Source organism: Cydia pomonella, chromosome 18 (assembly GCF_033807575.1).
Source record: "Cydia pomonella isolate Wapato2018A chromosome 18, ilCydPomo1, whole genome shotgun sequence".
Taxonomy (NCBI): Eukaryota; Metazoa; Arthropoda; class Insecta; order Lepidoptera; family Tortricidae; genus Cydia; species Cydia pomonella.
Genome location: NC_084720.1, coordinates 1,803,262 through 1,829,886, shown reverse-complemented (window position 1 = coordinate 1,829,886; position 26,625 = coordinate 1,803,262). Strand labels below are relative to the sequence as shown.

Below are 26,625 nucleotides of genomic sequence, written 5' to 3'. Positions count from 1 at the left end.
TATGCTTAGTATACTCAGTTTAGGCACATTTTAGTGTCATCTCCCTTCGTGCTCGCATCACTATGAAATACGTTAGTATTTTGAGTTACGCTTTATCTTTTGTGTTAATTAGTGTAGTGCAGTTTTCAGTGCGTTTAAGTGAAGTGCTGGGGTTGGGAAATAATTATTGTGTCACGATTTAGTATTGCTAGCGAATAGTTTCTGTATGTGTTAATAATATTTTGGTTGACGTTCGCAACACGTGCTAATAATTTGTTTGGTAACAACTTTATGCTTCAGACTAGACCTATGTCTAAAACTATGTTAAATACTATAATACAATAATAAATAAATAAATAATAAATAAATATTATAGGACATTATTACACAAATTGACTAAGTCCCACAGTAAGCTCAATAAGGCTTGTGTTGAGGGTACTTAGACAACGATATATATAATATATAAATAATTATAAATACTTAAATACATAGAAACCACTCATGACTCAGGAACAAATATCCATGCTCATCACACGAATAAATGCCCTTACCAGGATTTGAACACGGGACCATCGGCTTCATAGGCAGGGTCACTACCCACGAGGCCAGACCGGTCGACAATACAAATATTATTTATTGCTCACTAATATAAAAAGAAATATGACATACAAATTAAGCATGTAAACTATGGTAGATATTAGCGATTTCTTCCAGACAACCTTAGGGTAGTGAAGACAAGGCAAAAAAATATATATGGTTTTAATTTCAACTCGATACCTCCACGCGTTCCCGAGATAAAGGCTCTTGACAGACAGACAGACAGACGGACGGACGGACAACAAAGTGATCCTATAGGGGTTCCGTTTTTTCTATTTGAGGTACGAAACCCTAAAAAGCATAGGTAAATGATCGTGAAACTAGAAATCTAAGTACAATAAGCCACATACTTTATACCAAGAAAATTAAAATTATATTTTTTTTTTCTTTAGGAACCATCTATTGAAGTGTTTAATTTAATTAGTCAAAGTCAATATATTCTTTATTCAAATAAATAATAAGCACTTTTAAATCGTCAAATTTTACAAACATCATCTTAATCTAAATATCAGAGCAATTTATTGATGCAGTTATTATTGTTCTAAAAAAATATTGAATTATTATAGATATGGCAAATGTCAAAAAATGCCCGCAATTGACGAACTTCGATATTATAGCCCTGATACCAATTTTCTAGATCTAATACTAAACTGTAGGTTCACATGACCTTTCGAGCGACATGAGAGAGGGGATAGTGTCAAACCAGAGGGCCTACCGCGAACCACGGTCGACGTGTTGCCTCCCTGTCACACTTACGTATGAATTTACAAGTGGGACAGAGAGGCAACATGTCGAACGTGGTTCGCGGTAGGCCCTCAGAGCTCAGTGAATTTTATGGGACGGCAGGCAAGGGCAGGTAAAAGGGAACCGAGCGATTGCAACGACAGGTACTCAGCTCTGAGATCTGTCCTTTGACCTTCAGTTATTTTTCCATTTAGTTTGTTTGTGTTTGAACTTGTACGTGTATAAATACTTTAAGTATATAATAAAATTATCTTTATGTGGAATATTTATAGCAAAATTATGCATATTGAGCACACGATTTCACAAACTATAGGTTATTATAATAATTCGTAATATCTGAAAAAATTGTCCTTTATAATTTTTGTACAAAACAGAATAATAAAGAACTATATTAAATAATACTGCAATAATATTATCAGTCATAATAAAAATACAATTGCGCATTTTTAGAAGCATTTTTTTTTACTTTTAGCTTTCGTGCATAAATTGCAACAAGTTTTTACAAGCTTTTATTTAACTAGCCCTGTAGGGCTAAGATGGTCAGTTTTTTATCATCTATCATCATGCCTGTCACGTTCTAACGTACGTAAGTGCGAAATTGACGCATGACATGACAAGTGATAAAAATGCGACCATGATACCGCCGCTGTTAGTATGTATGGGACAAATCTTGCAAGTTAAATTTGACCCATTTCCCGGTATCCGATGAAGCTGAAAATTTGCATACATATGTAAGTCGGGTGACAATGCAATATTGTGGTACCATCGAACTGATCTGATGATGGAGACAGGAGGTGGCCATAGGAACTCTGTGATAAAACAACGCAACCTAATTGTGTTTGGGGTTTTTAGAATTGTCTCGATGATTATTAGTTGCCCGTGGAAAAAAAAACAGTCAGCGATAAAAGCTTGTACCAAAAATGAAATTATAGCCAAAAACTTATTAAAGGTTTCATTTTATATGAAGGCTGGTCACGTGGTGCTTTTCATAGAAAACGAACCGCTGGAAACTCCGGCCCGGCCCCGGCCCGGTCTACCCAAGCGTGAGTCATCCTTCAGACCCATATTCATGATTTTTTTCTATCGATCAAAAGTAAAAAAACCAGCATTCGAATCGATGAAGTGACTAGTAACGATCCTCGAGATTGCCAACATTTTTCAAAAACTCTGATCTCTAATATACGGCACCTAGGACCCCGAAATAAATAAATATTACATGATATTCTTGCACAGATTGACTAAGTCCCACGGTAAGCTCAATAAGGCTTGTGTCGTGGGTACTATATGGTAGGTATGGTATAGTAGACAACGGTATATATATGTAATATACAAATACTTAAAAACATAGAAAACACCCATGACTCAGGAACGAATATCTGTGCTCATCACACAAGTAATAGCCCTTACCGGGTTTCGAACCCAGGACCATCGGCTTCACTACCCACTAAGCCAGACAGGTCGTCAAATTCAAATGACCCGTTGATAAGTTTCGATAAAATTGACCTACGATCTCGATTATTCAATCGCAACCAGAAACATACTATTAAATTCAACGTGAAAGTAACCATAAACCACTTGCTGTCAGTCATCAATCAAGTCATCAAGCAATGGATTAGCCAAATAAACGTGTATGTCTTCATTCATCACTTGACTATTTTTTTGGCCAATTTTGCGTGCAGCTTCTTATACGAGTATGTAGTAGTATTTTTATTTGGAATGAAGTCCGCAGTAAGCTTGGCCGAATTTCACCTTCTCATACAAACGGAGTTTCGTTCTATTTTAAAACTACGTGTTGTATTGTAATGAAACTTTGCATATATAATGACATGAGGTATATCTAAGCCTGTAATTAATTTATATAGCTCCAGCTTAGAGCAACAAAATAGAGCAAAAACAAGTTTTCGATGAAAATTTTAAATTGCTGTATTTATTAACCTATGCTATCTGGAGCTACACACGTGGCAAACAAGCATAAGGCCCGCCTGAGGATAAGCGGTCACCGTAGTCTCAGGACGCCTACAGCTTCAGGGGTGTTAAAAGTGCGTTGCCAACCCTTTGAAAACCTGTAAAATGCTTTTTTGAAGAAGTCTATACAGGCTCGAAAAAAATCTCGGCAGCGACGGCTCATATCACAGCCGGAGCATACGCGGGAGGAAATTCAACTCGAACAGTACAATGTGTGACCATTTGAGGAGTGTCTTTTCTAAAAGACTTACTTCTCTATGGATAACCATTAAGTCTATTAAAAGTTATAAAGCTCCTACGAAACCGGTTTTTAATCTTTTGTTTCTGTTTCCAGTTCATCGTCCTTGCTCTGGCTTCCGTGGCGTCCGCGGCGCGTCTAGACAATGTATACCTGCCTCCCAACGCCAGGTCTTCAGGTGGCCCCAGCGCCGGCCTACAGACTCCTAAGGGAGGGTCGTTCCAGGGAACACAGAGCCAAGGAGGTGAGTCTACTTGATGTTGGTCCTTGCTAGATTCACCGTGGTACTACCTTCCTAAATGTCCATGTAAACTTCATCCCTCGCTTGGACAACGTTTATTCCCCCAATGCCAGATCTTCAGGTGGTCTCAGACCAGACCTATAGACTTAAGGGAGGCTCGTTCTAGGGAGCGCAAAAAACCTTATGCACCATCCAACTACGTCTGCATCCTTCCTAGATATTTTCCATTCATCTCCTGCCTGGACAGAAAAACCTAGATTTGTCTATCTTTCAGGTTTCAACGCCCAAGCCCAAAGCTACTCCAGTGCCTCAGCCAGCGCCTCAGCCAGCAGCCAGGCTGAGATCCTGAGGTTCGACAATGAGATCAACGAGGAGGGCTTCCGATATGCTTACGAGACCAGTGACGGCACCAAGGCTCAGCAGGAAGGTTGGTTAATTTACCATTATTTTCTGTGGGTAGCCGTTAGATCGCAAACATCTATGGGAAAATTCAAACCATCCTATATTCAAGTAACCAACAAGTACTTTTGAATAATCTAATATGCAGCTGATAATAATCAATTGCTGCGTCAGTAGATCAACACTATATAGATGTGTAAAAGCCACTTGGCTTTGAGAGCTCCATGAATGTCGAAAAGAAGTTGTAACACAGACAATCACCGTAGTTTCTCGCTATCGCAAATCTTAGAACACTAAAACGCTATTACAAATTTTCTTCCTAATTACGGCTAATTGGGCTGTTTGAGTATACCATAGCGCAATAAAAATTGCCTTATTATAAGCCTTATAACAAGGCAATTTTTATAATAATAGCCTTGTTATTAAAATAGTTTGTGTCATCTACGATGGCGCGCAGATTTGTCCTGTCGAACCTTTAATAACATGACAACGTGAGTCAAGGAGGTCTTCGTGAATGACACGATCTATTCAACTGAAATCCTCTACATTAATCCTCCTTTGCCCAGGCCGCGTCATCCCCGGCTCCAAGCCCGAAGAAGGCTCCCTCCAAGTCTCCGGCTCCTACTCGTACGTCGGTGACGACGGACAGACGTACTCGCTGACATACACCGCTGATGAGAATGGGTACCACGCCGAGGGAGACCACCTACCCACCCCGCCGCCGATCCCGGAGGCCATTCTGAAGAGCTTGCAGCTCACGGCCGGGAATGGTGGTAAGTTTTTTACTTGTAGCTCCAGAACTTTAGAATACAAGGGTTAAGCCATCACATCAGTATCCCTAGTGTAAATAAATTCGATTTCCAAACGTGACGTACGCGTTTGCGTTTAGTCTCATTTTGTATTGGATTTCGAAAGAGCGCGCCAAGCGGGACGTTTTGGAAACTCAAAATCCTATACAAAATGAGACTTAACGCAAACGCGTTCGTCACGTTATGATGTCGATCAAAGTTACACTAGGGGTACAGTAAGACAACACTAAGTTCCTACCAACCTACTTAGTGAATGTGGGAGATAATATTTATATCATGACTGTGGTCTAACGTAAGGTACTGAGGGACAATTGGACTACTCCAGTTTCAAGAAAGTTGACAATTTACTTTTTCGTGGCTTTGAGCATACTCTATGAACTCGGATCCAAAGCTTATTATGTCGGAGTCGGCGATAACGGACAGATGTTTACCGCCGATGAGAACGGGTACCACGACGAGGGAGCACACCTCCCCACCCCGCCGCCGATTCTGGAAGCGATATTGAAAAGCTTGCAGCTCACGCCTGGAAATGGTGGTAATTTTATTTTACCACGGTGGTGGTTAACAAGCCAGCCATGATCTGAGCTGATAATGCCAACGCAGTCTAAGGACGTTGTTGTTAAAAAATAATACAAGCGCGTTGCCCACTTTTAGAATGCGTGTCTGACAGTGACAGGTATGCTACGGTAGACTTGAAACCAAACAGAATTGATTGCAAAAGAGAGGTAAAGTCTAAGAAAAAATGTGCCCCTTAGCTTGACATCCAAAACAGATGGCACAGTACTGCGTCATATGTTTTGCGGTCACTGAACTGTCAATCGTTAACTTTTGCAATCAGTACCGCAAAATGTATGGAGCTGTACAGCGCCATCTCGTTCACCTGTCATATTCGAAGCACGAAATTGTCTTAGATTTTACACGTTTTACATTGAAACGCATTATTATCACTCGAGCAAAAACATTTACAAAGCTTTGCTGTAATAAAATGTACAGGCGTTAATATATTTTTTTTCTTTTTCAGCTCAATATGATAGCCAGAGGAGCAGTTACGACGCCGACAAGACTGGCTACTAACATACAAACATAAATTAAATAAATCCATCCGACTAATTTGTTAATATACAGTCAGAGACAAAAGCATATCGTTTAGTTTTAAAAATGTTTTCGTAATTTTATGAGTTTTGTGGTTGACTGTAATTAATGGCCAGTGTGTGTTCTTTAGTTGTAAATGTTGATTTTGTAATAAAATTTAAAATATCTTAAAATATCTAAAAATATGTATTTTTTCACTTCTAATTACTTACTGGTGGGGATAGCGAATTATTATAAGATGTACAGACATTTTATTTAAGTACAATATTAATATACATAATAATCAATTAATAAATACTACAGAGGATTACTATTACCTTAAATCTAAACTAGGCCTTTGAGGCATTGTGCCAAGGATGCTGTCGGCATTTCCTCGTTGTATCGCAATACTGATACGTTGTGCGAGGAAGCCGCCAGCTCTTCGGTCACCAGTTACGTCAACCAGGCGCTTCGCGATTTCTGAAAAAACTTCTGCACCCCCATGGACCTAGAGTTTCAACGTCAAATGGTACAAAATGGTACCGAGGCTCTTTTATTTATTACGTTTCAAAATTTCGGCGCTTTCCGCAGCTGCGCCCGCTTTTACATTAGTCCGTTGGAGGTGGGACGGTGCCAGTGTGTCTACGCAGGTAGCATCCCACACTAACATCCGTCCAAGGCTCCGTACCAAAAAACAATCGATTTCAATTAGATCATTTTCTTACCTTTACCATAATGGAAATGAGAAAGACATTTTTACCTCAGCAGCTCGAACAAACCTATTTTCGTTACTCCGAGGAGTGACGAAAGTGCGACTTTCCTCACTCCAGGGAGTCAGACAAGCTTTCATCATAATGATGATGCCTTTCATTCATGAATGTAAATAAATGTGGTTAACTTTACTTGATGTTGAATTTTTTTAACCTTTAATATGTTCTCACTATTGAGGTGAAAAGTTGTATGTGTCACACGAGAGCAAAGTTATTTTACATCTCGTGTTTTGAGTCCCTCGCTACGCTCAAGATTCTAACTTAGAATCACTCGCTTCGCCCGTGATTCAATTATAGAATCCGTAAGAAAATAGCGACAAAGTGGGACTTTTTGCTTGGAAACGATTCGTTTTATAAAACTGACTTCGACACAAATGTACATAGTCTATACGGTTTCTCGGTATTCTAACTTAGAATCTTTCGCTTACTCAGGACTCAAAATCAACACTCGCAAGAAAAACCAACATTATGACAAGGTTGTATGAAGTAGCTAATGATTTGCATTAACATTATCACATTATGTACTAATAAAATGTTTATTATCCTAGATCGAAGTTATAATAAAACAAAGTTTAGCCTTCGATTCGTTATTGTATCTACCATACAATTAACAAAGTAGCTATTCTAATGACACACATAAACTGATATTTAGAGATTCGTCATGATTATGAGTAGTCGGCTAAGCCAAGTCACTTATAATGACATAATGTTGCTTTAAACAATACGTCATGATACTCATGATCTTTGTCTTGTATTAGCGGAATTAGAAATGAGCTATCTTAATAATTAAGGCATAAGTAATCTCTGAAATTCGCTCTCTATGTTCTACAAAGTAGTAAGTCAAAGTATTTGTAGTTCAAAAAATGAAATATCTTAATTTGCATAAATGTAACTTTATAATAAGAAGCATAGTTAATAAAATAACCTGCAATACTTACTGCTGAGGTTCAGCGACCCTAAGTGGATATAGGCCTCCGACACCTAAGACAGCCATGCTTCTCTGTCCAGTTGACGGCGCCAAGTTCGCTCAGGTCTTTTTGCACTTGGTCTCTCCAGCGGTACCTAAGGTGTCTAGACGTTGTTCAGCCATTTGCAACTCCAAAGTTCGCCCTCCAGACTGCACGATAATGCAATGTTGAGTTGAGTAGGTATTAAAAGTTATATTTCTATAAGTGCTTTAAATACTTATCAATGTATTTATGTATTTAGGTAGAATAAATAAAGCAAGTGAAATCAAAGGTCTATGTTTCAGCTTGGGGAAAAATGATTGTATGTCCGCATTGACATATATCTATGAACGGGCTTTACGGGCAATAAGAATGGGGCCAGTACAGCGGTATCACGCACACGAATTCCGTCTTTAGATGTATATGACAATAATTCACATGAAATTTTGATAATTGTGTGGGATTTTTGGGCTAATCACTTTTTACCACTGTCCATGGTTGTTTGCGAGGGAGTACTCACAGAGCCACTACACTTAGTTCAGTTATCTTATACCTTTAAACGAGCAATTCTTGTACAATTATTTATATATTTCGGGGATCTCGGAAACGGCTCTAACGATTTCGATGAAATTTGGTATATGGGGGTATTCGGGAGCGAAAACCCTAGCTAGATCTTATCTCTGGGAAAACGTGCATTTTTGAGTTTTCATAATATGTTTTCCGAACACAGCTCGATCTCTCAGATATTTATGTTTATTTGATCGACTTACATCTAAGTTAACAACTCATTTTGTTTTAGTTTCCCGTGGATTTTTAAACTTTTTTTCCTGTTTATCAACACTCGGGTTTCTTTTATCAGTTCCAATGAATTTCTTAATTTTTTGCTGATTCTTGACACTTGACTTTAATTATCGCCGTTATCGGACTCTATAAAAATTAACTAAAGATACAGTTCACAACTACGTACAAATAAACAAAAAAAGACACACGCACAATAAGGACAATACAAAAGACACACGCTGATATACAAAAATCATCATAGGAGACCTTCCCTAACCTAAAATTGCGAGAACCACATATAGATTTTTTTGAAAATGGTACATGGTGCGAGAAAAACGTCAGTAAAATAATTTTCACGGCAGCAGCTCGAACAAGGGTGCTTTGATGCTTAATTTGACAGTGAGCAAAATTTGATTTTCAAGTGAGGCAAAGCTTTAAAGTACGGAGTTTTCTGGTGAATGGCTAGTTAGCTACGTGTGTAGGTAGTTGAATTGAAAAATAGACGTGAGGAGGATAGATGACATATGACACATATGTATGTGTGGTTTGGCTGACACATATGTATGAGGAAAACGTGTATTGTTATTTTTTTTTTATACCACGTCGGTGGCAAACAAGCACACGGCCCGCCTGATGGTAAGCAGTCTCCGTAGCCTATGTACGCCTGCAACTCCAGAGGAGTTACATGAGCGTTGCCGACCCTAAACCCCCCTCGTTGAGCCCTGGCAACCTTACTCACCGGCAGGAACACAACACTATGAGTAGGGTCTAGTGTTATTTGGCTGCTGTTTTCTGTAAGGTGGAGGTACTTCCCCAGTTGGGCTCTGCTCTAGATCTGGAATGACATCCACTGGCTGTGCCCTACCACACAAAGCGAGATGACATTCACAATGCCCATACCTCTCTTTTGGACGTAGTTTAAGGACGTACCCGGGTCCATGTTAAAATGTGTGTTGTTACTTGTCAAAGAAAATTATAACTTAGATTAGTGACATCGAGTTAATCGCACTTTATTTTTTTATGAGTTTAATTACCTATTTTATTATTATTGATTTATTTGGAAACCTACGACATACAAATAAGGGAAGGGAGTTAATGTAACACCCATTAGTCAATAACATAGACACAACCAATTATATTGATTGTATTTTTACCAATTGGAAGTTACTCTGTATAAAAAATATTCAACGCGAATAATGAATCAACATAGCATTCAAAAGTCATCTACTTGCATATAATTTCTCCATTTTCTATGGTGCTTACGATCATCTTTGACAATTTACTTATTTATCGCGTCACATCACTAGCGACCGGCAGACATTTTTGTCTGACGCCCACGTGACTTTTAACGGACCAATCACGGCACGGGTCTCGCTCACCGCGTCCCCCGCACCTCTGTATTAAGAAATAATTGCTCGAAGCTACTTCTTTAGGTTATATTTTCTGTGAGTTACACTTGTTTTGTCACGTCTGTCTGCTTCTTATTTACACTGGACTGTATTATGTCATTCCAGATCTAGAGCAGAGCCCAACTGGGGAAGTACCTCCACCTTACAGAAAACCGCAGCCAAATAACACTAGACCCTACTCAACGAGGGGGTAGGAGGGGGTTAGGGTCGGCAACGCGCATGTAACTCCTCTGGAGTTGCAGGCGTACATAGGCTACGGATACTACTGACCATCAGGCGGGCCGTATGCTTATTTGCCACCGACGTAGTATAAAAAAAAAATGTCTCAACCATCATCAACGCGATATCATAAGGACGTAAAAACCAACGAAATCTATCAACGCTTTGCCTTATTAAAATTAAACAGTATCTACAGTAATATTGAAGGTAATTATTTTTAATAAGTGTAACTGTTTAATACTTATGACTATGCAATAAAGTTCAAATTGTGATCACTTATAATTGCGACAGGTATAAAGTAGCTTGAAAGAAAAAGGGCTTATATATGTACAGTCAAGGTATTAAACATCGATATGGACAAAGTGCCAAAAATATGTATACACGACCTTATTGCCTATATATTAAGATAGTGTGTACATATTTTTGTCACTTTGTCCGTATCGGTATATAATACATTGACTGTAAAAAGTCTTTAGGCATGTATGTAGTCTTTCTTAATCTGTGACGTATTGAGTTCTCCAAACGCCACCGATGATTGCATGCGACTTGCAATACAATACGCCATTTGGTCGACCGATTGAATTCGTTGCTCCTTCTTAACCAGCAATCATCTGAAACCGCATGTCATTTGTTGTAACGTCTGTAGAAGACTTATAGACAATAGTAGGTATTACTAGCGCCAACTTAGTTGAGCTTTTGATGCGGAACGGGAGAGTCTGAATATGGCTGTGAATTTGTTTTTTATTTTTGTTTTTCTGTGTATACTTGGAGATGTTTCATGTAAGGTAAGTTGTTATAGATATTGTTATTAATACATAAGCAATTTATGGGTGAATTTTTAATAAGTTTTTCAGTAGATTTTTTGCAAATCGGATTTTAATTTCATGGGGCTTAGTTTCATGGTTGGTTAACCCTTTATATTTTTTTCTTGAATTAAACTTTATTGCACAAATTATATACAACAATGTGCAAATGGCAGACTTAATGCCAAATGGCATTCTCTACCAGTCAACCATAGGGCCAAACAGAAATTCCTACAATTATTTGAGGTTGTCAGAAATTATGCAGAATTCTACCCTATCAAGTTCAAAATCTGGTGAAAAATATATTCCCCCTGCCTTATACAGGCTCAACTTAATATTATGAGATTTAAAAAATTTGTTACCTACAACTAATAAAAATATAAAAATCAAAATTGTAGCCTGACATATTCTTAGCCGGTTTTAACTAATTTATTTAAAAAAATTTTTTTGAATAATTATGCATTCGTAAAACGAGTCCCATGAGGTCTTTTTAACTAGCAATTTAAAAAAAGTTAACAAATTAATGACCAGAATAATGAAGGTAAATTAATATTAACCAATATACTTTATAGTCCTGTAAAAATACCCGAATTTTTCACAAGCAATTTTGATAATTTTACCGCTGGAAATGAGTTGATGTATCTTTCCGGCCGATTTCGGCCATGGCGATCACTTCGACTTCTAGTTAGTTCGGCGCTCGTGCGCCCGAAGATGGCTGACGTAGCCGATCTTCGAGGTGAACCCCCGCCAAATTGAGGGCACGTGGGGCCACCAGACAGGTAAAAAAAAAAAAAAAAATTTAAATTTAATCTGTTTATTTCAGTTTTTTTGTTGAGGTACAGTCAGCACTCAGTTATAATCTCTATATTTGGAGATTGTGTTAACTAAGTTTAGCCTTAACTAAGTATATAATTAGTCCTGTTGGCAGTTAGTGTTTACATGTTATTATAATACTATTTGTAACAAAATTAATTCAATTAATCAGTGCTTTCTTAAGTGTACTCTTTATTTTATCAGGATGTTTTTCTAAAGTTTCTACTACTTGTTTGGGTAAGCTGTTCAGGATATTAGGCAGGTATGTTGGCCAGAGCCTTTTCCCATATTCATTGTTACTTTTAGTTATTTTAAAGTATGGTTCATTGGTTAAGGTCCGGAGGTGGGATGGTCTCCTATACCTGTTCAGCTGCCCCAGCAAGTGTTTATATTCTAATATTACAGCAAGTTTTACTTTGTCATATACACTAGATAATCTACAGTATTTAAACAATTTGTGATAATTATTTTTATATTGAAGTTTTATTTTCAAGGGAACTATAGTTTTTAGTAATCTTATTTGAATATCATATATTTTTTGTAAGTATGTTTTATATGTTCTCCCATAGCTAGGAATACCATAGTTAATTACAGAGTCTGCAAGTGCCATGTACAATAGGCGTAGTACGGAGTATGGCATTTTGTGTTTCAATATACTAAGGTTACTTAAAGTTGCCCTGAGTTTGTTGCACACATGTTCAACATGTGGACCCCAGTTAAATTTGGTGTCTATTTTAAGGCTAGGTAGGTAGGTAGTGGATGGCAGCAGGCTGTTGTTTTCAGCTCGTCACATTTAGCGCCGAGGTCAACTTTACGTTGCTCCTCGAAATCGCTTACTTTGTCGTGCACCAGCCTGCGCCACTCAGGACGCTTTGCTGCCAAACCTTCCCTCTGAGAGAAGCTCGATGTTGCTTTCATACAAGGAAAGCATTTATGTAAAGTGCAGTAAAAACGTATGGAGCGCTAGGCATAAAATAGATTTTTAGTTCTTAGGTTGGTCAGTAATTCACGACAAATCGTACAGGACCGAGAAAAGTAGCGTTGTCTTGTGTCTAAAGCCAAGTCTGATTTTGGGTCGTTGGGCCAACGGAGTAAGAAAGGTTTATAAGTAGAAAAATATATTTAACTATTTTGAACAAATACACTTTGTTCTGTACGCCTTCACTGTAAAACCGCTCGTCTGAATTCTATGAAACATGACGTCAGATGTACAGAGGTGCATTGTTATGGTTTCCTTTGATGTTATACACCGTTAGATTGTGACCTTAATTTGTAACAGCTAATGAATATAATAAGTATAATAATTAAAGTAGAATTATTATTGGTTCACGAAAATTGGGGCTGAAGAGCAGATGATTCTACGGAGGCATATCATTTTGCCGCCAAAATAGTGATTAGTTTTAAGATTATGGAATGTATGTATCTTAGCCTATCAGGTATCTGTAATATGGGCCGGGCCTTATTGCGTGATTTCAATTTAAAAAACAAAAAAATGTGTATTACAAATATATAAGGCATATTTATGGAAAACCCAAGATACCAGAAGTATATTGAAGGGTTATAACTAGAAATACGCTGTTGTTGACGAGTCCTTTCAAATATGTATATTTATATAAATATTTTTTTTTATAAATAAAATATAAATTTCTATGACTGACATGGGCGTAGGCAGGTACAAGCAGGGGGGGAGGGCGGCTACCCCCCTAAGGCTAATATTTTACGTACAATTGTCACATCTTATTCCAGCGAGATGTAAAGAAAGTAACGTATGCAGAGGTCAACGAATATCGGTCCGATTCGAACTTTAATATTTCAAAAATTTACTAAAGATACGATATAATTTGGATATAACAGTGTCAAAGGTGCGGTTTTTCTAATCCATAATCTTTAGCAAATAATACAATAATAATAACTGTCACCATATACATGAGAAAAAAAAGCGCCCTCTTGACAATGATCATATATTTCTGGTCGGTCTTTACCTTAACCTAAAAATAGTAATATTAATAAAAGATTCCTTATACATTTCGAGAAAATGCCGAGATGTGTATGACTTTGTAAACCACAGCTTTAAGAAATGCTAGTCTATCTAGAAACGATGACGCCATGGTGCGTCATTGTCATACTGGTTACAATACTAACAATTACGAGTAAATTTACCGCTATCAGGTCAACAAGCGGTGGTTATACCTCAAATTTCCCGGTCAAACAAATATGACAAAATTTAATGCAAGCATTTAAGCCCGTTCACAGACGGGGCGATAATATACCAAAAGATATCCTATAGCTAGCTTCTTACGATGTATTTTACGTACCATTTGACAGAGTCCACAAACGAAGCTATATTTTTTAATATCTTACGATATCTTATAGCAAGGTATCTTAATATACCTTGCGATATTATAGCTCGGTATATACGATTTATTTGGTATATTTTGTCTCTCTCACAATATAAATAGGTAGGCAAGACAGCGATATATATATGTAACCGCGGCCGACAAAATCTCTCACTTTGTCGCTTGACATAAGGACGCCTTGACAGATTATTCGTATATATATATAGTCCTCCACATCGATTTCGATGACGACGACCTCAGCAATCAAGGGTTTTTCCTCTTATGAGCTCTTATCTGGCTGGCCAGGCCAAACTTCGTGTATGTGGCTTCGTATATGGAGCATTCGTATAAGCAAATCTTGTCCTTTGGCAAACGACAAAGTGGGACGTTTTGCCGGCCGCTGTTACATATATTCTGATATCGTTGGCGTGTGTGGTGCTTAGCTATATTGTAAGATATCTGTCGGTATCTTACGGTATATTTTTATTATTGTATCTCCTTGGATTTCACGGGCCTATAAATCCCGGTCTTTTGATAGGCTTGCGTGGGGATATAGATCCAACACGTAGAGACCCCTTGGAGAGCTTTAATGTCATGTAGAACGCCTGCTGGAACCCGTTCACAGGCCCAACAATAGACACCCATGAACCGGTCGCAGCAGGCATTGGGACTATTCTAGTAAAAGTGAACAGTTATAACGGTCTATGGATTGAAGTTTGGGAGGACAATGAGACTGGGTTATTGCAAAGAGGTCCGGACACCTGCCATAACAATGTTTTCACTAGTTATCGAGGCAGGCGGTGACTCGCCGCCCACTAGATGGGTCCCTGAAAATGCCGTCGTGAAGACGACCAGGAGCAACACCGGTGTGAGTGTGTTTTTATTATTATTATTATGAGCCCAAATTGTCCCACTGCTGGGCAAAAGCCTCCCTCTTATTCTTCCACGTGTCCCTATCTTCAGAAGTCTCCCACCAGTTTCTGTCAAAGGCATCTTCGTTCCCCCATCTCCGACGAGGTCTACCGTGACGCCTTACAACCTGTGGGACCCAACAGGTGGCTGTTTTGGCCCACAGGTCATCCGGCATACGGCAGACGAGCCCTGCCCAGTTCCATTTGAGCTTAGCGGCAGTTTCAGCTATATACATCAGTTATTCCAGTTTTGGAGCGTAGTATTGTATTTTAATACGGTATATTAATATATATTATCGTTCCGTCTGTGATGGGCTATAGCTGCTGCTGAGAATGCTGGTTAGGTATGGTTATGCTAGTGTAGTTCGATCCCAGTATGTATGTAGTGGAGGCCACGGTCACATTTTCATTTTTTTCAGTTTCAACTTATTATAACAATCGGCAGCCAACTTTTAAAAATGTACACTTTGATGTATAAAATACCCGTGAGATTTAAACAAAGTTATATATTATTTATACTAATTCTGTGGCAAGCAATCATACGGCCCGCGTGATGATAAGCGGTCACTGTAGCCTATGGACGCCTGCACCTCCAGAGGTGTTACATACGCGTAGACGACAGTATTGACACCGCCCATCGTCGTTGATCTCTGGCAACCTTACTCACCGGCAGGAACACAAATCTATGAGTAGGGTCTAGTGTTATTTGGCTGCAGTTTTCTGTAAGGTGGAGGTACTTCTCCAGTTGGGCTCTGCTCTAGATCTGGAATGACATCCACTGAGCTAGCTGTGCCCTTCCAGTCCTACCACACAAAGCGAGATGACATTCACAGTGCCCATACCTTTATTTTGGACGTAGTTTAAGGACATACTCGGGTCTTTTTTAGGGCAGGATATTCAAGATGTCTATATTTATGGAATAAATGCCATTTATTATATACTTAGCACGAAAATACACGACACACGTGAGGCATTAAAGTTACAAATACCGAAACAAAAATCTAAATACTTCAGTATGTAAATGTTCCGATAACAATACATACAGTCGACCTAGATTGACAAGATTGAATAATACATCGATCAAATCAAATTTAACCTTGATCAGAAGAAGGTGCGCACGCGCAGCACTTTAATTTTACATCGAAACAATATTGCGTAATTCCACGAGACTGTAACGTAAGTTATCAATTCTTTCGTGTATTCTTACATTAATTAAGCAAATTTAAGTATCCAGATACCTCTAGGGCTACGCCAGATATAGAGACACTTAAATTTGTTAAATAAATTTAAGATTACCACGAAAGAATTGGTAACTGACGTTACAGTGTCGTGGAATTACCCTATATTGTGCATAGCTGCAGAGCATATTGTATAACTAACTGCTTTGGCTCAGCGATCCAAAAAGAATCTTGGCCTCCGAAACGAGAGAACGCCACCTGTCCCGATCCAGCGCGCTTTCCTGCCATGAATTGGCATTCAGCCGAAGCAGGTCCGCCTCCACGCAAAGAGGGTGAAACGCGGGAGTGGGTTAAGTGGGTAGGGCTAAATTCTCCCCCCCCCCCCTCTTCCCAGGAGAGGGGAAAGGAGTGGCGAGTCCCACACACCGTGCGTAAATGCATTCCTACTCCGTCAAAAAAAAAAGAAAAAAAAAAAAAGAAAAAAAAAAAAAAAGGTCCGCCTCCACGACATCACACCAGCGGTACCTGCGGAGAGCATATTGTATAAACAATAAATAATAATTCCATTTTCTATTTTCAGATCACGCCAAAATCTAACACCAAAGCGAGGAATCATGCCAAATTCTTTCGGTACACAGAGCCTCAGCGAGATATATCAATACCTATAATGTTACACATGGACACAGCGACGACACATCAAATGGCCAAACTAAAAGGATACCAGAAAACAAAAGAAGGACGAAGAAGATTGAATTTTGCACCCAAACTTATTTTGCGGGAAGTTGAAAAAGTATTAAAAAGTTTAGATCAAAGAGTGCATTTAAAATTAGTGAATTTTAAAATAGTAACCAATCAGACTTTGGATGTGGATGAAAATGTTAGTGATTATTTGAGAAATTATTGTGCATGGCAGAAAAATATGAAAGTCAAGAGAGGTGAAACGTACTTTTCTGTTTTGCTCACTGGTCTGGATGTGTACTATATTGGGAAGAATGGAAAAAAAGTCAGAGAAAGCACAGGTAAACATATTTTTTTCTTAAGCTCGCTACTGATGTCATCATCATGGTCCCCTTCTCAGACGAATGTCGTCGCTTAAACGCAAGATTACTTACCAATTTTGCTCGGACGTGTGGGGTTACCAAAATCTATGGACGCTTGCAACCTCTGTCACATGTTTAATTTAATATAATTTTATTAAAACTATCATACACTTGTTATAATGTAATTATATTATATTTACGTTGATTTTGTCCTGCCGGTGAGTAAGGTCGCCAGAGATCAACGAGGGTGCGGGGTGTTTGGGTTTGCAACACGCATGTAACACCTCTGTTGCGTCCATAGGCCACGGTAGCCGCTTACCCTCAGGCGGGCCGTATGCTTGTTTGCCACCGACGTACTATTAAAAAAACAAGTAGACTCTAAATAGCTCAACAAATTAAAGTCCGTGATTGTAGCTAAACATTGTGGGGTATGGATTTTTTTCAAATTTGCGGTGCCATTTAAGTCGCGAGACTATTAGTTGTGAGAGTGAGAGTAAATAAATAAATAAAATAAATATTATACATAATATAGGACATTATTACACAAATTGACTAAGTCCCACAGTAAGCTCAATAAGGTTTGTGTTGAGGGTACTTAGACAACGATATATATAATATATAAATATTTATAAATACTTAAATACATAGAAAACATCCATGACTCAGGAACAAATATCCGTGCTCATCACACAAATAAATGCCCTTACCAGGATTTGAACCCGGGACCATCAGCTTCGTAGGCAGGGTCACTACCCACTAGGCCAAACCGGTCGTCAAACCAAAACTTACTCGTAACGTAACTTGTGTTGTGTGACTTTGTGTGGTGTTTCAGGTCGTGGCTACATGGGCAGGATGTGCAGCATGCACCGGAGCTGCGCTGTGGTGAAATGGCATGAGAAAGATTTGGTGTATCTGCTGGCACATGAAATAGCTCACAGGTTCGTGAATAATGTGTAGGAAAGACTAGACTTAGACGACCGGTTTGGCCTAGTGGGTAGTGACCCTGCCTACAAAGCTGATGGTCCCGGGTTCAAATCCTGGTAAGGGCATTTATTTGTGTGATGAGCATGGATATTTGTTCCTGAGTCATGGGTGTTTTCTATGTATTTAAGTATTTATATATTATATATATCGTTGTCTAAGTACCCTCAACACAAGCCTTATTGAGCTTATTGTGGGACTTAGTCAATTTGTGTAATTGTCCTATAATATTTATTTATTTATTATTTATTTATTTATCCTAGGGGAGACTGGTCACCTTAATTATAAAACCATAATTTGCAAATAAATGAAAAATAACTGTCCTAAAATGAACCAAACGCTTTTATTTCCTGATCTATTTTAACCTTTCGTATGCGCCTGTCAAAAAATTTCCATTTATTTATAGCATGACATATTCATGTTTAAGTTGAATATGGTTGAATATATATGGAGCAAATCTGCTCCTAAGCAAACCAAAGGTTAATATTCCCTTATAATTTTATATAAATACAAATTATTTATTATTTGAATGTGAGTGGTTATAAATGGTGGTAGGGTTAGTATTTTGTTACATCAGAATCAGCCAGAATTTGGCGTACAATACTCGGACTCTCAATATGGACCAATATTTAGGGACTAATATTTCCAGATACTTGGTCCCCCGGGACAGTCTAATATCTCCTCAATCAGGCTTCCAACGGGAGTAAGGATTCGAAATATATTGTCAGCAACTTGGTTTCGATGTGGATCTTGGTAAAACTAAATTGTAATTTTAAAGCATTAAGTTTTTTTAGTTATCTCTGGTTTTTGTTGGACTGGAGATTTAAAAGACTCGGAATTTTTTTAATCGCAGTCCGGTTCAAAAAATAGTTTATATTACTTATGCAAGCAAAATAATGTAAAAGATCGTACATGATTTACAATTGTTACATATTTGTTGTGACTTATTAAAAAAAAAAGGTTTTTAATAAAAAAGACACGTCTTGATCGCTTACCTTCATTCTAATGCTAAAAAACGAACTATACAAACATTAGCTTCTATGCGTTATGTATTGTATGCATTAATACTCCCAAGTCCAAGCAAACTTCATCGGTAACCACGTTGCGCGAGTACTAAATCAATTAAAATTAGCTAGAACTGGCTAAAAACAATAGGTGACTTCACTCAGTCCCGAACACCATTTAAAAGCCATTCGTGGAATTCAATCAAAGCTGCAGATTTTATGTCATGAACGAATGAGTACTGCAAACGTAGTAGGTATTGTCAGTAAAACGAATGATACAGTGCATTATCGATCGTAATTTCATTGCAGGAGATACCAAAAAAAAAATTTATGCTTTCGTTTAGTAGTTCGTTCGATTGACATCTTTTTATAATCTAGTTTTATCAAGACCCTAATTTCAAATTTTAAAATCGTATATGTAGTTCAGTACCCCTAGTGTAACTTTGATCGACATCATAACCAGTCAACCTGCACAGACAAATTCCACAGTTGACTCAAACTTTACTGTGATATTGTTAGAAATTCGGGAACTAAGGAGAGAAGTAGGTGAATTGAGTAGCCTTCGACAAGAGTTGCAGGAATTAAAAAAAAATTTTTCATTGGTGTCCTCGTCCCTACACCATAAACTGGATGAACATAAGAAGGTAATTGACGCTCAGGTCCTGGAAATCAATGAATTGAAAAACTTAATTCCTTCAATGCAGCCGGCGAATATACAACCTGTCCCAAAAAGCGACGCCAAAGTACACAAACCGCAAAAACCGAAGAAAAGTACAAAGACTTCTACCGAAAAGCCGGTTACATACGCGGGTGCGCTGTCGAGTACTGTAGGAGATAATGAGCAGGAAAATCCATCAACTGAGACATTGGAACTTACTTCTGTAGGAACGGATGTTGAACAGGAGAAGCCAATCACTGAGACGTCGGAACCTCCTTCTGCGGAACCCTCGTGCTCGCCGCTAACTGAGTCATCCACAGTTCATGTCCAGAGTGTGGATCTTTCTTCCCAAGAGCAGGGCGATGGAGATTGGACGAAAATTGAACAAAGTAGGAAATCCAAAAGATACCTTTCGGTGCGCGGTACTGCTGGTCCAGACGTAACATCCCTTAAAGCAGTGGAGCAGCGCAAGTATTTACATCTGTGGAACATGCTGTCTGGCCCTGATGAAATACGGGACTACCTGAAAGTTCTCTGCACAGATGAGATATGTACGGTGGAAGAATTAAAGCCGAAAGGAGACTACAAGTCTTTCAAGATTGGAGTTCCAATGAAACATTTTGATAAGTGTTTATCAGCAGACGTGTGGCCTCATAATGCAAGAGTTAAAGAATGGTTATTTCGCCGACCTTCGGAGCGAAAAACGTAGTAAGCAGGAATTTAGGGGCGAGGGACTCCATCACTCAGTAACCAAACCCACCGCACATATTATTTACCAAAATGTAAGAGGCCTTAATACCAAACTGAATCACTTTCGGCATAATTTCTTTTCCAGTAATACTGATATCGTCGCAGTAACCGAAACATTTTTAACGGATTCTGTTGATGATCCGGAAATAGTTGGTGCTGGCTGGAGTTTGCTGCGGCGTGACCGTGCCACCGGTGCTCGCGGCGGAGGCGTTCTCCTTGCCTGCCGTCCGGGCATTAAAGCAACAAGGCGCAAGGAGCTAGAAACCCCTAGTGGTGAAGATCTCTGGGCAACGCTGAATATCGGCGACACCTGCTTCCATGTCTGTGTCGTTTATATACATCCAAGAGCTTCGGATGAAGTATATATGTCATGGTTCCACAAAGTCGAATCTGTGATTGAAACCTTTAATGTTTGTGCACCTATAATTATCTTAGGAGATCTTAATCTTAACCCATTGTATATGTCTCAGAATATTTTAAATTATTATTGTTATTTTCTAACTGTTTGTGGCCTGACCGAGAAGAATGAAATTGAAAATGCGTATGGAGGTAAGCTCGACGTGGTGCTTGTGACAGAACGGGTTCAAATAACCGATATTAGGGAAATAACAGGCGGTGGACTAGTACCTAAGCGTGATGCTTACCACCCACCTCTGGATATAGTCGTTTGTTCTGACAGTAACCATGAGAGATCTGTTTTTAACTTTGTCGATCCAAGCAATATTAATCCTCACCTGGATTGGAATTTTGCCAAGGGTGACTACAGCTTACTTTATGAACTCGTATCCCAAGTATCCTGGCAAGATGTACTGGCTGCGCAGGAAGTTAACAAAGCTGTTGACATCTTTTATAGTATTGTATATGACTTATTTGATAAAGTATTCTTAAGGAAAAAGAGGTCTACACGTCGTTCTAGATGTTACCCGGTCTGGTTTAGTAAAGATATTATTTACGATATAACCCGCAAAGCTAGAATGCACAAGAAATGGAAAAGCACTAATAATGTAGCTATATACGATGAGTTTTCAAAACTTCGTGCCGACATAAAGCAACGAATAGACAAAGCTTATGATCACTACGTCAGTGGACTGGAAGCTAATGTGTGTCATAATCCTCGTGCTTTCTGGAGGCATATAGGTAGCCTTAAGTCCAGAGGTGGCTTTGAGCCTTGTGTTAGGTTTGGTGATCAGGAATTCAGCGGTAAGGAGGCAGCTGATGCGTTCGCGAAATTCTTCTCTAGCGTTTTCTTGCCCGATACCCCGTCCCTAGATCATAATGCCGTGATGCTGAATGATAGCTTCAGATCCGCGAACTATGTGCATATCAATCTTATTACACCCCGCGACGTTGAAACGGCCTTAATTAAACTTAAAGCTCAAAGCTCCATAGGACCGGACAATTTTCCACCTTATATACTAAAGGGATGTAAAAATCACTTTCTTCAGCCAATATTGTACATTTTTAACTTGTCAATTGCGACTGGTGTGTATCCTAAACGGTGGAAGCTCTCTCGAGTAACTCCAATTCCCAAATCTAGTGACACTTCAAGTGTAGAGAACTACCGGCCCATAGCCATACTTTCTTCGTTAGCGAAGCTGTTTGAATCTGTACTGAAGGCATTGATTTCTCCCCAATTAAAACCATTCCTTTGTGACGCACAGCACGGCTTTAGGTCGAAACGATCAGTGGACACCAACCTGTTGACGGCTACCAACATCATTTCAGAACACTTAGATAGAGGAACACAGGTTGATGTCCTCTATCTTGACTTCAGGAAAGCTTTTGATCAAGTTGATAATGATGTTTTACTTGGAAAGTTGTGTGCCATTGGTTTTTCGCCGCGATTGTTAAAATTGTTTGCCAGTTACATGAGCGGCAGGCAACAATTCGTAAAGCATGGTTGTTTTGTTTCATCCACTTACTCTACACAATCCGGAGTTAGTCAAGGATCCATTCTTGGCCCTCTGCTATTTGGCATCATGATAAATGATCTCGAGGTAGTTCTGAAAGAGAATACTAGGTGCCTTTTGTACGCAGATGACCTAAAACTCATGCTTGGTGTTAAACAAATGGCGGATTGTGAAGCGATGCAAAGAGACATCAATGAGGTTTTGCAATGGAGTGTTGCGAATAAACTGCATTTCAACGTCTCCAAATGTTGCGTTATGTCCTATACTCGCTCGCCAAAACCTTTAATTGCACAGTATGTCCTTGGTTCAGAAGTCATAGCTCGTGTAACAACTGTCAAAGACCTGGGTGTTACCTTCGACGCCTCTCTTACTTTTCATGACCACATAAAAGGATTAGCTGCCAATTGTTATAAGCGACTTGGTTTCGTCATCAGGAATGTGCGCGATTTTAACGATCCCAGAGCCATCAAACTGCTCTACACGGCTCTTGTGAGGAGTAAGCTTGAGGCGGCAAGTATTGTTTGGAACCCAGCTGAAATCACATACGCCCTTCTCGTAGAAAAAGTGCAAAAAACATTTCTTAGGTTCTTGTATAAGAAGCTATATACTTACTATCCATTCTTATATCCGACCAAGTACTTATTAGGATCTTTAGGTTTTAATTCCCTTGCAGTCAGACGCAATTACAATCTCCTGGTGACAGCATGTGGAGTTTTACGTGGCGAGACAGACTGTCCTGAACTGGTAGGACGAACTGTTAGACTCGCTATTCCATTTGTGCCCAAAAATCTCCTGCGACCGCGAAGTCACAAGCTTTTGGCCGTCCCAATTACACGCACTGTAGCACATAAAAACTCGCCTGCTGTGCGGGCTCTAAGGCTGCTGAACTCCCTTCTGTCATGGGCACCAGATTGTGATATGTTTGCAAGTCGATGGACGGCTGTGTATCAGATGTGTCTGCGGTATTGCGAGGTGATGGACGAAAGATGATTGTGATCTGTTTTTCCTAGTATGTAATCCTATCATATAATCTGAATTGTACAGTGCTTTGGTCTCGACTGTAATGCTGTATATATATATTAAAATATTAAATAAAAAAAAATATTAAATAAATAAATAAATAACGTGACGAACGCGTTTGCGTTAAGTCTCATTTTGTATAGGATTTTGAGTTTCCAAAACGTCCCGCTTGGCGCGCTCTTTCGAAATCCAATACAAAATGAGACTAAACGCAAACGCGTACGTCACGTTTGGAAATCGAATTTATTTACACTAGGGGTACAGGTTAATATCCATAACTACATCAAAAACAAAGTAATCTTAAAATAAATAGTTTATAATTATTTATTTTAAGATTACTTTTATTTATTTTTAGATTTAGATTTTAAGTTTTATAGATAACTTAGTTATATAATTCGGCTATTTGTTTTTTTAGTCTTAATTCATAAATAAATAAATTAAAAGAATCAAAAATTAAAACACTGAAAAGTTTCAGGAGAGTGGTTTAGTAAAATGTTGACAGCCGATGCTGCAGATGATCATGAAACTTCAACGCTAGATTCTTAGGTTGCTAGTAGCGGGCTTTTTGCCATGGCTTACTTAGGGAGCGTGGGGTTTGCTTGGCAACCTAATCCCTAAGAATTGGAATAGGCAGTTTCTTACAAAATTAAGCAAACAATGGAACCTCATTTAGTTAAAATCCGTTAGAACTGTCTTGATGAGCAGATCTGTTGAAAGAAAAGTACTTTTTTTAAATGTATTTATTCCAGTTTGGGCGTGTACCACGACGGCACGAAAAACAGCTGCCGCGCTGGCTTCATCATGGCTACCCAGTACAGCAGAGAAAATGTACCACAGCATTGGTCTACTTGCAGCAAAACTCATCTTGAAGAATTCTTAAGGTAGGTAACTAGGCGTATCATACTTTCTATCGGTGACGTGGTATCTTAAGGAGTTCAAACTCACATAAAAAAGTGGCTGTGACATAATCGGACAGACAGACGGACATGACGAATCTATAAGGGTTCCGTTTTTTGCCATTTGGCTACGGAACCCTAAAAATGTACGAAATATATACGTATTTCTACGCTATAGGTATAAAAAATGTACTACACGTACTTACGAAACAAGGATCAATCTGTCACCGCTAGGAAGCATACTTTCTGGCGGGCGCTATTTCACTAACTATGTAGTAGTCAAGTTTTCAACTTTCTTGTGAATCAGGAAATATGCACGAAAAATGTAAGTAATTGTACGCTAATAAAAAAAAGTGTACTAAACGTACTTGCGAGAAAACAACTGTACCCCAAGTGTAAATTTATTCGATAGCGAAACGTGACGTACACGTTTGCGTTAAATCTCATTTAGTATGGGATTTTGAGTTTCAAAACGTCCCGCTTGGCGCGCTGTTTCTAAATCCCATATTAAATGAGACTTAACGCAAACGCGTACGTCACATTACGAAATCGAATAAATTTACACGAGGGGCTCTGATCTATACCCCTAGTGTAAATTTATTCGATAGCGAAACGTGACGTACACGTTTGCGTTAAATCTCATTTTGTATGGGATTTTGAGTTTCCAAAACGTCCCGCTTGGCGCGCTGTTTCTAAATCCCATACAAAATGAGACTTAATGCAAACGTGTACGTCACGCCACGCTATCGACTAAATTTACACTAGGGGTACTGTATCGAGGGGAATCAAGTTAGATTTGTACAGTATCTGATTTTAGTTACTTAAGTGCATGCAAGTTACAAAAATCACTAAAAATTATACTTAAATCTTTGCGTACGTTATAAAATATTACTTAGTATAGCTTCTGTCTCCACGTAGCTTTTTGGCCTCAATGATCTGCCTGTGAGATGACAATGCTTTAGCATGGCATTTTAGGTTCATATATATAATTAATATAATATACAAATACTTAAATACATAGAAAACATCCATGACTCGGGAACAAATACCTGTGCTCATCACACAAATAAATGCCTTTACCGGGATTCGAACCCAGATGTATACTCAGTACAACCGAGATTTTTGTATCATTAAATTTTGATATTCTTTTCCTTCATTTCAAATACCGGATTGAACGTTCTGTACCCCTAGTGTAAATTAAGTCGATAGCGAAACGTGACGTACGCGTTTGCGTTAAGTCTCATTTTGTATGGGTTTTTGAACAGCGCGCCAAGCGGGACGTTTTGGAAAGTCAAAAATCTCATACAAAATGACACTTAACGCAAACGCGTACGTCACGTTTCGCTCTCGAAAATATTTACACTAGGGGTACTGATTGCTACACCGATATGTGGCAATGACAGTACAAAATAGTATTTTGTTACAGGAATAAGGAGAAATCATGGTGTGTAAATAAGAAATTTAAAAAGGTTGCCAGAAGGAGGAGGAACTAAGGTCCAATGGATGCTAAAAAAAGAACTAATGTGATGATAAAAAAATGTTAAACTGAAACTTATATTTTTTATTAGGCTGATCGAATCAAAGAGCGCTGGTGGCCTAGCGGTAAGAGCGTGCGACTTGCAATCCGGAGGTCGCGGGTTCAAACCCCGGTTCGTCCCAATGCGTTTTTCGGAACTTATGTACGAAATATCATTTGACATTTTACCAGTCGCTTTTCGGTGAAGGAAAACATCGTGAGGAAACAGGACTAATCCCAACAAGGCCTAGTTTACCCTCTGGGTTGGAAGGTCAGATGGCAGTCTCTTTCGTAAAAACAAGTGCCTACGCCAAATCTTGGGATTAGTTGTCAAGCGGACCCCAGGCTCCCATGAGCCGCGGCAAAATGCCGGGACAACGCGAGGAAGAAGAAGAGGCAGGTCGAATCAAATACCAAACATCTTGTGTTTCATTTATTTATCCTCTCGTCTGTGTATGATAAAAATGCGACAATTTTTTTTTTTGTTCTATACGGACTGAAGTTTGAATCTAAAGGCGAGATTCCACCAGGTGTGCAGCGCTGTCCGGCACAAGCATTTTTCTACTAAATATTCTTGTGTCGTACAGTGCCGCACACTGGTGGAATCCCGAATTTGAGATTGCTACACACTTGAACTTCAA

At 38.8% G+C, this 26,625-nt stretch overlaps 2 protein-coding genes across 2 annotated transcripts; both read left to right on the top strand.

The window, feature by feature from the left end:
• Positions 1-6,235, top strand: LOC133527945 (endocuticle structural glycoprotein SgAbd-3-like). Its single transcript, XM_061865148.1, has 5 exons — positions 1-71; positions 3,620-3,767; positions 4,039-4,191; positions 4,730-4,936; positions 5,994-6,235. The coding sequence occupies exons 1-5, from the start codon at positions 63-65 to the stop codon at positions 6,044-6,046; spliced, it is 570 nt and encodes a 189-aa protein (XP_061721132.1). The 5' UTR covers positions 1-62; the 3' UTR covers positions 6,047-6,235.
• A 4,479-nt stretch (positions 6,236-10,714) lies between these two features.
• LOC133527482 (A disintegrin and metalloproteinase with thrombospondin motifs 7-like) lies at positions 10,715-26,374 on the top strand. Its single transcript, XM_061864504.1, has 5 exons — positions 10,715-10,953; positions 16,790-17,228; positions 18,082-18,187; positions 24,322-24,453; positions 25,895-26,374. Exons 1-5 carry the CDS (start codon positions 10,891-10,893, stop codon positions 25,959-25,961), a joined length of 807 nt encoding a protein of 268 aa, XP_061720488.1. The 5' UTR covers positions 10,715-10,890; the 3' UTR covers positions 25,962-26,374.
• The last annotated feature ends 251 nt before the right edge of the window (positions 26,375-26,625 follow it).

What these genes read in the sequence shown, in the direction of transcription:
- LOC133527945 (XM_061865148.1), top strand. An exon ending in GGGAACACAGAGCCAAGGAG is followed by an intron (nt 3,768 to 4,038) that starts GTGAGTCTACTT and finishes TCTATCTTTCAG; the next exon opens with GTTTCAACGCCCAAGCCCAA. An exon ending in CACCAAGGCTCAGCAGGAAG is followed by an intron (nt 4,192 to 4,729) that starts GTTGGTTAATTT and finishes TCCTTTGCCCAG; the next exon opens with GCCGCGTCATCCCCGGCTCC.
- LOC133527482 (XM_061864504.1), top strand. Translation starts at nt 10,891, where the DNA reads ATGGCTGTGAATTTGTTTTTTATTTTTGTTTTTCTGTGTATACTTGGA. An exon ending in AAAAGTCAGAGAAAGCACAG is followed by an intron (nt 17,229 to 18,081) that starts GTAAACATATTT and finishes GTGGTGTTTCAG; the next exon opens with GTCGTGGCTACATGGGCAGG. An exon ending in GCACATGAAATAGCTCACAG is followed by an intron (nt 18,188 to 24,321) that starts GTTCGTGAATAA and finishes TATTTATTCCAG; the next exon opens with TTTGGGCGTGTACCACGACG.